A 16,973-nucleotide genomic window follows, 5' to 3' on the forward strand; every position below is an offset into this window, starting at 1 on the left:
AATCCTGGCTGTGGCCTACCTCCAGTAGGGGTCCTTTGGCAAGACCTGCTTACGCATGGCTTGTAACTTATACCTTACTTGTAAGTCGTTTTGGATAAAAGCGACAAATGACTAAAGGTAAGAGAAAGGGATACAGAACTATCCCTTTTGGACCGTCTATGTTAGACACACAGTACTCTCAGTGAGGTACGCCATAATACACAAATTACTGGAGTGTCAGCCTGCAATCATAATTCTCTCTGAAAGCTAAGACTAATCATCACAATATATAATGAGATAACTGTTGTTGTTGAAGTATTTTGAAAATTGCTGTGTGTCATTGTCGTAATAGTTTTTTTTCTTATCTTCCTTATAGTGGGAAGAAGTTAGTGGCTATGATGAAAACATGAACACCATCCGAACATACCAGGTGTGCAATGTCTTCAATAGCAGCCAGAACAACTGGGTACGCACCAAATACATTCGCCGCCATGGTGCTCAACGCATCTATGTCCTGATGAAATTTTCAGTACGGGACTGCAGTTCCATACCCAGTGTCCCAGGCTCCTGTAAGGAGACCTTTAACCTATACTACTATGAGTCTGACTTGGATACAGCTACCAAATCATTCCCACCCTGGATGGAGAATCCCTGGGTGAAAGTGGACACAATAGCAGCTGATGAAAGCTTCTCTCAGGTCGATCTCGGTGGTCGAATAATGAAGATCAACAGTGAAGTCCGGAGTTTTGGACCGGTTTCGCGCAATGGCTTCTACCTCGCTTTCCAGGATTATGGTGCCTGCATGTCACTCATCGCTGTCCGAGTCTTCTACAGGAAATGTCCCAGCGTGATCCAGAATGGTGCCATCTTTCCAGAGACTCTGTCTGGAGCAGAGAGCACCTCTCTGGTGGCAGCTAGAGGAGTGTGTGTTCCTAATGGGGAGGAGGTAGATGTACCCATTAAGCTCTACTGTAACGGGGATGGGGAGTGGATGGTACCCATTGGACGCTGCATGTGCAAAGCTGGGTATGAGGCAGTGGACAATAGTACAGTCTGCAGAGGTAAGAGTCTCACTGTGTCTCTACTATAAAAATATAGACTTCTAGTTTCTTGTCATAACAGAGTTACCTTCTGGGGTATGCTACTTACATGTAAGTGTCAGAATGACAACATTTCATTTAGTCAAATGAACATGCTGTGATAACCTAAATTTAGTGGTATTATCCACACTAGAAGAACACCCTTTAGCAATAGAAAGCATAGTTCATTATTCATTCATTGAAGCAGTACATTATCTGTCGTTTTTACTGTATAGGCAACATTGGGTTTGTTTTTCTTTTAAGTCACTTAGAAATATTGTTATACTGTGGTTGTGGGTTGCAGATTAGTGTGTTTGTTTCCAAAATTGTAGTTGCTTATTTGGGCTGTTCTCTATCTCCTGTCACTCCACTAAACCTTTCAAATAAAGTCAAAATGTCTAGTTGTTAGTCCTGTTACAGGATCTACAGCCTTTCCCCATTCAAATCAGCACATCAAAATTAAACTATTGATGATCCATCAATGATGGAGTTTCTTTAGCAGTTCCCATGGGAGCACTCTTTCCTTCTAGATTCAAAGACTGTGCAGATTATCTAACTGTGAAATGTTGATTATATAGATTTGTACTTTTCTTTCAATGAAAAAATAACTGCCTCTAATATGATAGCAAATCTTTAATATGAATTTGTCATTGTGTGGAACACACAAGCAAGCTTTAAGGGGTTGCCTGTGCTGTTTTTGGGCTTATCACCATAGACCTAGTTGCTTGTTGCTACTATGTCACAACATAGTAGCAACATAGTGAGCATGACGCGCACATAACAAACTTTGACGATGGCAGGCAAGTCCTGCACTTTATGTTGGGTTGCTCAGTTAATTTGCAGTGTAATTGCTGTTTGTAAATTATGAAGCAGTTCATGTAAATGTTATATTATTGTGTCAGTGTTAGCTTAGTGCATAACTGGTCATCCTAAAAAACGCCCACTGCTATAAAAATACACACTCTGGAGTTGGAGTTATTACTTTCCAAGCCCTGGATAACGGACGTATTCTATAAGAGATTAAATCTCTCTCAACAAAATAAAACAATAGCTGATGGTAACAATAAAAAAAATGAGTCTTTCATTAAGGTTTTAGCAAAATGTTCACATTTACATGATGAGTTTGTAAAGACGTAAGCTTACCTACACTTTTATAACAATGTGTGTAAGATTTGCAGCTGTTATTTCAGTGTGTCATCTTAATCAGAATGTGTATTCCAGTGCACAGAATTTCCACCTGCGAGTGTGTATTGTCCAACTAACTACAGATACAGTAATGGTCGCTAATTACATAATTACATACCCTTTTTACAAAGGACAAGTGACCAAAGGATAAACTACTAACATAAGTGATGCTGAGCTTGAAACAGTTTTACCTGTTTAGTAGACCTGTAAGCGATCACTTATGGATAGCCCATGGAGGATCCAGATCAGCCAAAATCTTTAGCACAGTATAGTGTTGCGTTCGCTGTTTCTTGTTGACACAAACCACCAGCAGGAGGAGTTCAGGGAATACATTTGGAATCAGTCTACCACTAAAGACTGAGCAGAGAACATTTGTTTAATTAGAGTTTCGAGACATTTGCTGACTAATATTGGAGATGTTTCTGTCCCCCACGTCCTAATGGTTCTTTCACACTTGGCTCTAGGCTGATTTATTGTGTTTTTTGTTCTTTGTTATTTTGTTATTATTAACTATAAAAGATATTGAGTGGCATGGACATTTTCTTCTATTCTTGCCTTGGTTTGTGCTTTTCAGTATTGGGGTGGCTGTGGCTCAATAGGTAGAGCAGTTGACTGCCAATCATAGGATTGGTGGTTCGATTCCCGGCTGCCACGTCACATGCCAAAGGGGGCAAGATACTGAACCCCAAGTTGCCTCCGGTGAGTCAGGTCAGCTGCATAGCAGCTCTGCCATCGGTGTGTGAATGTGTGTGTGCTTGTGCGTGTGAATGGGTGAATGAGAAGCAGTGTAAAGCGCTTTGAGTGCCTGCTAGGTAGAAAAGCACTATATAAGTGCAGACCATTTACCATTCAGTAAGGTAAGCTTTATGCAAAGTGACTTGCATATTTCTTTTGTTTAAAAAAAAAAAACAGTGCAGTCTTACTAATAAGTCTACTTATTATTTACTGCTGTATAAATATTAGTACAATATTTAGTTGTTCTGCAGTTTCTGTTAGTCAGTGCAAAAACCTCTAACGAGAGTGAATACCTCTTTTAAAGGCTCAGTGTAGATCAGGGGTCTCAAACTCGCGGGTCTCAAACTCGCGGCTGCAAGAATCATAATTATTATAATTTGTGGCTCCCGCCTTAATATGAAAGTTTAATGTTAGTGCGGCCCTCGAGTTTGATATGTTTGGCACTGTTGTGCAGCAAGGAGTAGGCAAGAGATGAAGAACAGTTCATGTTCTTTCAATGTTCAATCTATGTTCAGAAGAAGGTTAAAGGTTAAAGAACTGTTAATACAGACATTTGAATCTGAATACAGCAGATTTAGAAGACTGAAGAAACCACATAGTCGCCGACTAGAGGAATATAATTATTATTATTTTCATTATTATTATTTTATTTATTTATTACTGATTTATTTTCTTATTAATTTTTTTATGTTATTATGTATTATTTATTTTTTTTTTTAAGAAAGCTTTTCTTGTGGAAAACCAGCCTCACCCAGACTCTGCTTCCCGCAGCCCCCATGTAAACTGAGTTTGAGACCCCTGGTGTAGATACTTAATAAAAGAAGTAAAGTATTATAAAGTAGAACAGGATTGTGGGAAATGTTGAGTAATGACCAGCAGATGTAAGTGTCAGGACTACGTGTCCTACATGTAGGACAGGAGACCATAGGAGGTTGGAAAGCAACCTGAAAATAAAGCACATGGGACAGCATGAGTGGAAAAAGGAAGTTTGGAGGTTACCAAAATAAAACAGTAAATACAACATGTGACAACACTGCAGAGCCAACTGATGATCCAGAAGCTGCATTCAATCACCTGTTTATGCCCTGGGTTTTGTCTGTAGCTAAAACATTTAATACCATTAATGCAATGGCATAGGAGAGTTGTAATGACCTAAAAGTCAAGACTAACATGTTGATATTACCTTTTCCTAAATGTTTCTGCACGTTTATTGTTATCAATATTTATTTATCAGTATTAGTTAAACTGTGGATGAATATAGTCCACACATGTACAAGAATAACCAACATCAATTACAAAGACAACATGTGTGAAATCCAAGAAGCTGCTCATTACAGCAGCAAGTCAAGCACCTGAACCCAACCATAAAGTGTTAATTTTTAGTAGTAAAATTTGCTGCATGGCTACTTTATCTAGCTCTGTTTTGATCAGGAATCACAGCAGCAACAAGCAGTCTGGGAGTTTATAGTTAGGGTCATATTTTATGGTCCAGCTTTGTTTTATTATCCAGTTCTGATCTGTGTTTTGTGAATTTTTTTTGGCAATGCTGCTGTTTGCCTAGATCTAGCTGCATTTGTCTGTTATAACTGATTTAAATGAGGTTTGAAAAAGTGTAAAGTTGGTGACCACAGAAAGGGACAAACCTTGCACACTGTGGTGCAGCAACTTAAGAGCGTCCTTGTTGTCCAATTGAGTGATATGGAATTCAGACTTTTTTTTCTTATGGGTGAAAGCAATTCAGCCAGAGCAGACCAAGAGCAGATAAGCATTATCTTACATGACAATAAATTAGTCCTCAAAATATAGTATACAGTGATGCAAAGAGATTGCTAATGTAAAACACAGGCTTTTAGTGTGTCATGCATACAATGTATGGTAATACATATGTAATAGTACAGACTCAAAATACATATACTAATTGCACTACTCTTAATATTTAGACATCACTCAGGCTCTGTAAAAGCATAGCTTAAGTCCAAGCAAAGCACATATGTCTTGTGCATGGGCTGAGGCCCGTTCACTGTTGGAACCTTAACTGTTTTGTTTACTAGAATGCATAGTAGATTTGCTGTTTGGCTGAGAAGCAAAAGTACAGGTATAATTTAATTCTTAATTCTTAACCTAAAAAAACACCACATTCGAGATGAGGTTGGTTTGTTAACTTACGGGATGTGCAAAAGGCAGCATGAAATCAGAAACCCCTAAAACATACATCATTAAAATGAAGGAAGCTAAACAGTAGTATTGCTTCTTATAAGTGCAACTGGTGATAAGTAAATTGTGCAGATTATAAATTTATTGTAGATTTTAACATACATTATTTATGGTTAAAAATTAAGTCACGTATGCAGAGGAGGCAGATACAGACACATTAAAGATGAATGAATATGAAATATAAAAGGATGAATAATAAAAGGAGTGATTCAAAGCTGGTGTGCCTATCCTGAGATAAGATAAGCTTTAATTGGGCTTAAGTATGAGTATTTTATTTAATCTAATTCCTTTGTAAGAAGGTATGCACATAGTGCAGTTATCAGTTATTTACATTTTGTTATTAGGAACTGTACTACTTATACTACCATTATAGTGTAGTCTAATGCAATCCATTCAATGCATTATCTTGTTTTAAATGCTGTGGTAGACTTTTTTTATTATCACATACAACTTGCAGTGGCAGTCATTTTGAGTATTCTTCAACAATCTCCTCTGCCCAGCGTCTTTTGAACTTACCTTCACTGGGATACAGATGTGGTTATCATGGTTACAAATAAGCTCTTTAGGGAAAGAAATATAGATGAAAGAGATGAGATCGTTTTTTATAATACAACCAATTGTATTAGTAGATAATAATACTAGTTTATAATATACTATAATATTCTCTTGTACAGTATACCATATGTTTTCTTTCTAAGCATATTGTTCCTGTTTCCTCTTTTTTGTGTCCCTCTTTTCTCTGCACCCTTCATCTGATCTGCTGCTGTATATCACTATTAAAGCATGTAAATTAGGCTTCTTTAAGGCCATACAGGGAGACCACAAGTGTTTGCAGTGCCCAATCAACAGCCGAACTACCAGCGAAGGAGCAACTAATTGTGTCTGTCGCAACAACTACTACCGCACTGACTCTGACCCTCCACAGATGCCCTGTACCAGTATGTATACAGCAACAATCACAGTAGTGTACAGTACCTGCTGCAAACAGCAACTCGTATTATTTTATTTTTTAAAAGCCAGGAGTCAAGTGAAAACCCAGTGCATTGGTATACAGATACTAGAGGGATATGTGTGAGAAATGCCTGGTAATAAGAACAGGTTGGTGGTGACAGGCAGGTGCTGATGCTGATCATCAGATCTGCATGTAAATTTTAAAAACTGATATAATAAACTTTTAGTCTAGATGCAGCTTAATATGATTGTTTTGTACTTGTTTGGTAAATATAGGCACAAACACAAGCCAGTTCATTGTGTTAGCTGCAGTAGGCTACCATTGCTGTTTGAATTAGTTTGAAGTTTTCTTCAAATTAACTGAGGAAGCAAGTTAAATTTTTACATTAAATTAACATTTTTTCATGTTTAAAATAAACGATTGAGAGGTTTAGCTATCTTATATTATATATATTTATATCAAACCTACATTTGCTTAACAATAGATAAACTTAAACTTTTATTAGACGTTTAAAAGATAAATTAAACTCTGGGGGATTTTCTTCAACACATAGCAATTTGAGTTCAAAATTCAAAAATCTAGTGCAGTAAGTAGGCCTCAAAATTGTAACTTTTCTCAAATTTTTCTGTTTTACAGTGTAGTTACTGAGTTTGTTATCATGGTAAAATAACTTGTGATTTAAACACACAAACTAAACATGTGAACAACAAATAATTATTAATTGTAAACATTAATTTGGCCACTGGATCACTTTGTTGTATTGTTTTTGTAGCACTTTCAAACTGTTTTAAATTATTTGCAAATCATTGCATTATACACAATACACATTATGCCATTTTTTTTGTAAGGTGGGGTAGGTGTTTGTGCATTTATTACACTGTATTTACATAATTAGTTAAATTACATGGTTTGAAAATAATCCTAGCAGAGGCAGTCAGCTGTAGAGAGAGAAAGTTGAGATGAATGAACAAAAATTCATAATAATGCAAAAGCCTGCTTACTACAGCATAGCAGATTTGAAGTAAAGTACATCAAATGTATTATTTCCTTTTCTCCTGATGTCTTCCAGCTGTTTCATCAGCTCCACAAAATGTCATCTCTATAGTAAATGAGACGTCTCTGAGGTTGGAGTGGAGTCCACCACAGGAGTCTGGTGGTCGAGAGGATGTCGTATACAACATCATATGTAAAAGTTGTGGCAGTGGGCGGGGGGGCTGCACCCGATGTGGAGACAATGTGCAGTTTGTTCCACGTCAGCTGGGACTGACCGACACCCGTGTCCAAATCAGTGACCTTTTGGCCCACACCCAGTACACATTTGAAATACAGGCTGTCAATGGAGTTTCTGACCAGAGTCCTTATTCACCACAGTACACATCTGTTAACATCACCACCAACCAGGCTGGTACGTATGGATACCCAACATTTTATAGTTGTGTTAGGGGGTTACTTTAAGTTAACTTCATTTTAATAACTGCTCAGTGATTTGATGAGCCATCATGAGCAGGGCCATTTTTTATATGATTTCAGTAGTAATTTAACTCTCAGTAGCCTGTCAGTGGGGGCACAGTAGTGTAGCGGTTAGCTCTGTCACCTCACGGTGGAGTTTGCATGTTTTTCTCATGTACTCTGGCTTTCCCCCAATGTCCAAAGGCATACATTTTAGGTTTGGTTAATTGGTCAGTTGTCCATAGGTGTGAGTGGTTGTCTCTGTATGTCAGCCCTGTGATGGACTGGTGACCTATCTTCCAATTGACAGCTGGGACCTACCCCAGCTGTCAATTGGGAGCGCTGGAGCCTACTCCAGCACTCCCACAACCAGTAAGAAGACAAGCGGTTAAGAAAATAGATGGATAGCCTGACAATATTTTCCCAACAGCCTCTCTCTTTGTTTTGTTATCAGCACCATCAGCAGTCACCATCATCCACCAGGTCAGCAGAACACCTAACAGCATTACTTTGTCCTGGTCCCAGCCTGATCAGCCCAACGGAGTTATACTGGACTATGAACTGCAGTACTATGAGAAGGTACATGATAATAAAAAATATAGGCGTCCAGTTTGTTCCACAACAGCTCATACACACTTTATGACTCCTAGCTTGACAATCTGCTACTTTATATACTGTATAGTTTAAAGTTATTCCTTTTGTAATGTCTTTGTCGTGTGTTTCAGAACCAGGCAGAATGGAACTCTTCTATAACAAGGAGTCAGACCAATACTGCTGTAATACGAGGCTTGAAAGCTGGAACAATCTACGTCTTTCTGGTTCGGGCTCGAACTGTTGCTGGGTTTGGGCGCTTTAGTGGCAAAATGTACTTCCAAACTATGACTGAAGGTAAGATTGACAAACAGATGTACTGGCCAGCTGAATTTACATGTATGTTTGCCCTGAGGACTTCCTAATAGAGTTGCAACACGGAATGAGGCCCACATGACCCTGGTTTCAGAAGTAAAACTACAATAAATTTTAGACGTTGGACTTTCCCACAGGAGAGTGAAGTTGAAGTCCAGTGTGAGACATATTTTAATATGTATATGTGTATATATATATATATATATATATATATATATATATATATATATATATTAAAATATTAAAATATATTTATTTTATACTTACCTCTAAAGTTTTTAGTACCTAATCATAACTCAGTTTTTATGCATAAAGTCAAGCAAACATGATATTTTCAACTATAATGATAATAATTTTTGTTTGCTGTCTTGATGGCAGGTCCATCCTGGACATACCTTTAGTATCAGTTTAAATCTAAAAAGGTCAGTATTTGGTACCATAGGAACTGTCATTATAACCCTACTACCTTGATGGACAAATGCAAAACAGTGTTGAAACCATGAAAACCGCTGTTTATGAGATAAACTAAACTGGAAATAGAGAGCAGGATAAAATACTTCTATAATCAGCATTTCTGTAAAGATTGGTTGAAAAGTTATTTTTTACTGTAGATTGGTATTGCTAAAGTCTGAATTTGAAGCTTATTCACGTCTTGGTTTCTGTTTTGCCATGTAGAAGAATATGACTCCAATATCCAAGAGAGACTGCCGCTCATCATTGGTTCAGCTGCCGCAGGGGTGGTCTTCATCATTGCCATCACTGTCTTCATACTTGTCTGCTGCAGGTGAGTCAGTAATGTTACAGGCCATGAAGTGTTTCCCTCAAAGTACTAAACACAAGGGTTAAAAAATATCACTTAAGGAGGCTTATTTCTATTGTTAGCTATCAAACAGCACTTGATTGTCAGGGCCAGGTGAAGTGCTTAGAGTTGAAAGTTCCAACCCAATAAAGAGAAGTGCTTGAAAAAAACTTGTAAAACCTGACCCCAGCACAATCAGCATAATGAAGCAAACAGCCAAACTAATTCTGGCATGTCTTCAGCAAGGTTCAGATTGTCCTTAAATGTCCCAAACAAAGCCTAGACTTAAATCCCATAGAACATCTGTGGAGTTACCTGAAGATCCCAGACTCTTCTGTAACCTGCCTCTTGTGCAGTTTCACCTGAGATTGGCTCTAGCACCCCTGTGATCCTTAAAAGGAAAAAGCTGTTAGAATGATGGATGGACATGGATAAGAAACCTCTGCACTCCAACTCTTGAAAAAATATCTGTTTATCTGCACATCTCTTACAAATTCATGGCAATAACATAGAGTGCTCTTTTATATCTCTATTTGAAATAAAATTGCACATTGCTATTTTGGTGTTACTTTGGTTTTACACGTTGCGTTTACCTAACTAACAATCTGGATTTTGACAAAACAGTCCCAACTCAAAGTCCACTTCATAGCTTTTATTTCCATTGCTCAGCTTGGATCTGTTGACATGGAAGCCTATATGTGTTTTTCTCCAGCAGGAGAAATTCAGACAGAACAGAATCAGAGTGCACAGATAAAGCTCAACATTATACCAGTGGTCACAGTGAGTACTTAATTAACAACGATGAATGCATTTTTTGTGTTATAGGACATATTTATTAGGACATATGTAAAAAAAAAACCAGAGGTTTTATTTCTTGGAGTTATGTTGGAGATTTGTGTGTATAGCTGTTACGGTCATTTCTATCTCTCTGTTGAAGTGTCTCCAGGAATGAAGATCTATATTGACCCTTTCACATATGAAGACCCTAATGAAGCAGTGAGAGAGTTTGCCAAGGAGATCGACATTTCCTGCGTCAAGATTGAACAAGTGATTGGTGCAGGTAAAAGAAACAAAGGAAATGATGTTGGGTCGTAGAAAAGACAGATGAGGGCTGAACAAATATTTTCAGCAGGAAAGGTTTTACTGGACTTTACTGGGGTTCTTCAGTTGTCTTGTGAGAGAACTCAGGATTTACTACACCAGCACCAGTACAATGTTTAGATTAAGACGTGGTGTGTTTAACTGTGCTTTTTTAAAATGCCATTTACCTGCCATTCACTGCTCCTATCTACTTGTCAGGTGAGTTTGGTGAGGTGTGCAGTGGCAACCTCCGACAGCCTGGGAAGAGAGAGATACTTGTGGCAATTAAAACGCTGAAGGCAGGATACACTGAACGACAGAGGCGGGACTTCCTTAGTGAAGCATCAATTATGGGTCAGTTTGACCATCCTAACATCATCCACCTGGAGGGGGTGGTGACCAAGAGTAGCCCTGTGATGATCATAACCGAGTTTATGGAAAATGGATCCCTTGACTCTTTTCTCAGGGTAATAAACAAACTGATCAATGACAAAGTTGTCTCTCAATCACTTAACATGACCAACCTACATGCATTGTAGCTAATGGTTTTCAGTGTATAACTATACATAAATCTCAGGTCAGTGGATATCTTACCACCTTATAGTCATTATAGGGTCACTTAGATCACTGATATTGCAATTGTCATTGCCATGTAACAAATTATAACTATAATTATAATAAGATAAGATACTTTATCCTTCCCCCAAAGAGGAAATACACGTCTAAGCAGCAGAGTCACCCTGACATTAAAAGTTAAAAACAGAACTAATGTAGACTACTCAAATATAGTAAAAATAAATACAGAGTAAATCAATAGCGTAGTAATAAAATACAAGTAGAGAGGTGAGATATAGCAGATAAAGTTTGTGGGAAGCTACAGCACTAAGTTAACAGGTGTCCTTAAGTCTGAGTTTATTCAGCCATGTCCAGTCTTGTCCACAATCAGTGCAGATGACTCATACCAGCTTTTCTCAGCACCTCTTCACACCTCCACCTTTTCAGCTCTTGGTGGATTTTAGGTCTTCTTCCTGGCATCAGACCTGTGTTCTGCTGGGCTAATAGCTGTAAGTTAAACATTCTGTTATTATACTCTGACATCAGGATCATTTTCACCAGCAGTGCCAACTTTAGTACCAACCTCAATATTTCCTTTAACCCACAGTAGCCTATGATTCCCCAGCTCAAAGTGCTGTATGTAGTTCCACTGCATCTTCATGACCGACCACCAGGTTTACCACTAGTCTTAGTATGGAGTCTTCACAGTGTGAGAGGAAAGCTCAGTAAAGGACATCTTCTACAAATAATCACAGCAAATTTTGTCGAAATTTAGAGGAAAAGGGGTTTTGGACAAAATAAATGGAACATATCTCTACAGTATGTTAAATAAATATCTCTATTTCTAATTATTTCTTTTTGGATATCCATTGAACAGTAACTAGTAAAACAAAAGCAGTTAATGGAATTGCCTTAACAACCAATGTTGTTGACTACAGAGCAGACAAGAGAGGAGGTAAGCTGGATCTGAAAACAAGCAAGCAACGACACATGGTCATTTGTTGAAATGTATTCACACTGCAGTTCTATTTTTACCAGTCTTCAGTCGTTTGCACTTTACAAAACACTAATTTGATTTTGTTGTTTTTTTACTAAGCAAAATGATGGGCAATTCACAATGATCCAGCTGGTAGGAATGCTGCGCGGCATAGCAGCAGGAATGAAGTACCTGTGTGACATGAACTATGTCCATCGAGACCTGGCAGCTAGGAACATTCTGGTCAACAGCAACTTGGTGTGCAAAGTGTCAGACTTTGGCCTGTCACGCTTCCTTGAGGATGATACTTCAGACCCCACCTATACCAGTGCTTTGGTAAGTTTTCATCACACTCAGAGTCACTTATGACCCTATTTTCCTGCAGGCTTAAAGCCTGCAAATGCAGCACTTAAGCAATGTTGCTCAGAGTCTGTTTTTTTGTTGGTTTGCTTGTTTTGTTTTGTTTTATTTAGTTTTTTGCAATATTCCTATATTTGCAATATTAACACCAGGTGAACTCAGTTACACAGGTGTGCTGTTATTTGTGTTGTTGTTGTTACCAAAACCATAGCTAATATGCTATAGTAACAGTAAACTAAAAGACTTCCCATATCAGATGGGAGGGAGCAAACCACCTACAGTATTATAGTCATTTAGGGTGGAGACTGTGTGCCACTGTTGCTGGAAGCTCCATACTTTTTTTCAGGGAGGAAAGATTCCTATCCGGTGGACAGCTCCAGAGGCCATTCAATACAGGAAGTTCACCTCGTCCAGTGATTGCTGGAGCTATGGCATAGTCATGTGGGAGGTGATGTCATATGGAGAAAGACCCTACTGGGACATGAGCAATCAAGATGTGGGTAAAGTCCGGCAGAACAGTCAGCATTCTATTTTGATGCATTAAATGTGGTGGTAAAGTATGGAACTGTATGCAGTTTTTCGTAAAATTATTCAGAGGTTATACATTAAGGGGTTTTGCAGAATAGAGTGGGGTTTTGTAATTCTGCTTAGTCTCAGTAGAATTCAATTGTAAGTGTTATTTAGAAGCATACTAGGCCTGTTTACATCAGTCTGAGGTTATCCAGGTGACCTGAGTTTTTTGGGCGTGGTTGAAACAAAAAGAAGTCTGATGACAGGCGAACCTTGTTTGTCTGTTCATCCTCAACAACTAAAAGTTGTCCTGAGTTCATTCAGCCATGTCCTGTTCAGCTCCTTGGTCCAGCACAGATGATTTGTCCATTTTGCACAGACACTGTCTCCACCTCCTCAGCTCCTGGTAAATTTCAGGATTCCTTCTGGGATTAGGCCTGTGTTTTGCAGGCTAGCTGTTGCCACCAAAAGTCCTTTCACAAACGCAGAGATCCCAGTCACTTCATTTTTGCAAAAAACACAAAAATCAATTCTAAGTATAAAATAAATAGATAAATAAATGTGAAACCAGAGTGTTCTAGTATACCTTATCTGTTTTTTTCTCTGCTTGAAAAATATGTTCTAATGAGTCACGTTCTACTGTGTTCTAATCATGTTCTCAGAGAATCAGCATTAGTTTTCATGTAAATTCCAATAGGTTATCAATGCCATAGAACAGGACTACAGGTTGCCTCCCCCCATGGATTGTCCCAGTGCACTGCATCAGCTGATGCTGGACTGCTGGCAGAAAGACCGCAACAACCGGCCCAAATTTAGCCAGATCGTCAGCACCTTGGACAAGATGATCCGCAACCCCAGCAGCCTCAAAGCCATGACACCTCTATCATCAAGGTGAGGCAGGAAACACTTTCAGCACTTTTGATTATCACCCCACACAATTCAGCTGTCTCACAGGCTACTATGATCCTCCTCTGTCTTTTTTCTGTCCACCAGTGTTCACTTACCTCTACTGGACCGCAGCACTCCAGATTTCTCTTCTTTCAGCACAGTGGATGAGTGGCTGGATGCCATTAAGATGGGGCAGTACAAGGAGAACTTTGCCAATGAAGGCTTCACCAGCTTTGATGTGGTGTCTCAAATGACCATGGAGTATGTTACATTACTTCACAACTATCCACACTATGAGGACAGATATGATCCTATGATCATGATCATGATCATAGTTAGCTTGTTGTTATGTAAACCATATAAAGATGTACAAATGACTAGTTTGTAATGGTTTGTAATTGTATCTAAAAATCATTATACTGTAAGTTATACACAATATTAATACTAGTAAAAACCCACTGCAAAAATACTTTGAAGTGGCTTGCAGTGCAGACAATGTCTTAAAGGAGCTGCCTGCAGTATGATGCAAATATTCTTTTTAATTAATGTGAAACTGTAAAATAAGTAATTGTTTTATTACTCAGGTATACTTCAAAGCTTTATACTATAACTTGAAATGTTATGACCCATGGTAAGAAAAAAAAAAGAAAAAAGCCTAAAGTATATCTACTGAAGTCATACCATATGACTCAAAGTGTGGTAAATCAAACATGGGCCCAATTAAACATACAGTCTACAAAGTGTATAGAGAGGAGAGTCTATTCTAGAGTCTAATTGATTTTTGCATGCCAACTTAATGGCATATTGAGCCTAATTTGTTTTTGTGCATTAATAGTGCTTGAAATGACTTAATAACACTTTAATAACTTTGCTATACACAGTCAGCATGTTATCTGCATCTGCCAACATACCATTAGCTCATTGCTCCAACCATAGTCGTGTATTTTAGAAAACTTGGACTCAATAGTCAAATAATAACATATACTTCAGTAGGCAGTCATAGAAGCAATTAGCTGCATCTAAATTTATGTTGGTATATGTAACATTGTAAAGATAATTCCAGCTTAACCAGAAACAAATAAGCATACCTTTAAGCGGCTGGATAATGTAGTTTTAGCTACAAAGCTGCCCTCTATGTGGGAGATCGAGATTCATATCCTGGGTGTTGCCTATCTCCAGTAGGGGTGCTTAGGCAAGACCTCCTTATGCTTACCCTAGAAGCATGTGCCAAATGACTAAATGTTAATGTACTGCAGAGAAAATATATCATTCAAGTCATCCATCAAGATTTAATTTTACTCCTGCAGCTTGACTATCATCAGCATGTCTTTCTTATCCTCAAACCAGTTGAAGTCCTACAGTTTTCTAAAAAGATTAATAAAACTACACCATAATCAATACTAAGATTTATTCAAGGGCTATGACTCAGAGTGGCAAAAGACACTGCTTTGCTGCCTACAACAAAATCAGAGAGCACCAGAATTGCCATTTAGGTTTGCGTTTCAGCATCCTGACAAAACAAGGTCTTAGTCTAGTGGTATACCAAGGTCAAACTGACAAATGGTTTCTCTACAGGGACATCCTCAGGGTGGGAGTGACACTGGCCGGCCACCAGAAGAAGATCCTCAACAGCATCCAATCCATGAGGGCCCAGATGAACCAGATCACTTCGGTCGAGGTGTGATCTCCCACAGGCTGTGTGCACTGTAGGAAATGTGCCAGCACCAACCCTGCATCCTGTGAGGAGAGCTGATGTCCTCAGATAGACTATGACTTCAATCCAACCTCAGTTCACTTTTACTCCCTCTAATCTCCCACTAGAAGATTCCACCAGTCTGCAGTACAGCACTGATTTCTTAAAACTGCTGTATGTTTAGGTAACGATCACTCTCAGGGGGAGGATGATATTATTGTTTACATAAGCACAGCCACCCAGACAACTTACTGCTCAGTCCATGTCTATATAATGCAAGACCTTGTTGGCTGGATTTATTCGTTTCAATTATAACAGAGTATATTTACCACCCAGTTAAATCATTTAGTAAGAAATCAGTTACTTAAACTGGCTAATTAGTGAAACTGTAAAACTGCCCATGGAAATTGTAAGACTGCATTTACATGTACTGAAGTAACCAGATTTCCAGAGAAATAGGGAAAGACGTTAACAGGCACTCAGGAAACCAAGTTACTATTATACATATATTACTCTAGAAAGTCGACTGTAACCTGGTTACTTGAGTGTATGTAAAAGCAGAGTGTATCACAGTTTTCTGGGTATGGGGCAGAAAGACTGCCCATGCTGACCCTCCATTAACACCAATTAACGCAATTAGATGGTCTTAATGTGCTTTAGGATTCCACTAAATGGCAACTGAAAAATGCAAGCTGGTAAAATCAATTGGAGCACATTTACAAATGCTTCCTGGCACCATACTTTTTCTGTTAACTCTATCAAGCAGTGATGCTGGTCTTGCAGATTAAAATACAACCCTGTTTCTAAAAAAGTTGTGATGCTGTATAAAAAAATGTGATGATGCAATGATTTGTAAATAATTTAAAGCCTATGTGATGGAAAATAGTACAAAGACAACATAATAAATGCTGAAACTGAGAATTCTAAAAAAAAAAAAAAAAAACGTATTAGAATTGGGAACAGAAACTCAGTTCCAAATAAGAATTATATTCAGAATGGAAAGTACCGTGTACCCGCAGCAAAAACTGAATTTCAGTTCTGTTAATGGTCCCGAAACGCAGAACCAATGCTGTGTATGTAATTTGTTTACGGGCTAACATGTGTGGCAGACGTTATAAGTTACAACAGTATGTGAAAGATGAAGTGCAGTAAATGCTTAAAAGTTTGGCTTCACTTTAGAAAAGAACAACAAGCTAACTGCACATCAAGTCTGAAACATTTAAACATTTAAAGTAGCACATAATCAACTTGAAAAACTGTACAGTGTTTCATGTCTTACGGTCTACGGAGCCCGAGTTTGACAAAAGACATACGACAAAATATTCTCAGTTCTTCAGTGTTTTATAAAAAGAAAGGGTAGTGTATTCTGAGTATTTCAGAAGTAAGAATGGAGCAAGATTTACCACTTTGTTGAAGTATTTACAAAATTAAGAATAATGTTTCTCAATATACAAATGCAAAGCCATGCAGAGTGCATCATCTATAGTACATAATACTGTAGCATTAAATTATTTTAAAGTGTAAAGTACTATTTTGTCTGTAGGCCATCTTGCTTACTGTCAGCATGCTATTCAAAAGAAAAAAATTTTTTTTCCTCAGTTCACAAACACTGA

The 16,973-nt window shown here is 38.2% G+C and overlaps 1 protein-coding gene across 1 annotated transcript in view; it reads left to right on the forward strand.

Annotated features, from left to right (window-relative positions):
• The window catches only part of LOC113167623 (ephrin type-B receptor 2-like), a 31,123-nt gene extending 14,820 nt beyond the window's left edge, over positions 1–16,303 (forward strand). Inside the window, exons 3-16 of the mRNA XM_026368400.1 lie at positions 356–1,040; positions 5,975–6,130; positions 7,214–7,549; positions 8,048–8,172; positions 8,319–8,481; positions 9,175–9,283; positions 10,014–10,078; positions 10,236–10,358; positions 10,598–10,845; positions 12,030–12,245; positions 12,616–12,765; positions 13,477–13,670; positions 13,773–13,928; positions 15,243–16,303. Of these exons, the coding sequence (XP_026224185.1) occupies positions 356–1,040; positions 5,975–6,130; positions 7,214–7,549; positions 8,048–8,172; positions 8,319–8,481; positions 9,175–9,283; positions 10,014–10,078; positions 10,236–10,358; positions 10,598–10,845; positions 12,030–12,245; positions 12,616–12,765; positions 13,477–13,670; positions 13,773–13,928; positions 15,243–15,351 (2,835 nt within the window). The 3' untranslated portion in view covers positions 15,352–16,303. The remainder of the gene's footprint in view (positions 1–355; positions 1,041–5,974; positions 6,131–7,213; positions 7,550–8,047; positions 8,173–8,318; positions 8,482–9,174; positions 9,284–10,013; positions 10,079–10,235; positions 10,359–10,597; positions 10,846–12,029; positions 12,246–12,615; positions 12,766–13,476; positions 13,671–13,772; positions 13,929–15,242) is intronic.
• Positions 16,304–16,973: the final 670 nt, after the last annotated feature.

This window comes from Anabas testudineus, chromosome 7 (assembly GCF_900324465.2).
Source record: "Anabas testudineus chromosome 7, fAnaTes1.2, whole genome shotgun sequence".
NCBI lineage: Eukaryota > Metazoa > Chordata > Actinopteri > Anabantiformes > Anabantidae > Anabas > Anabas testudineus.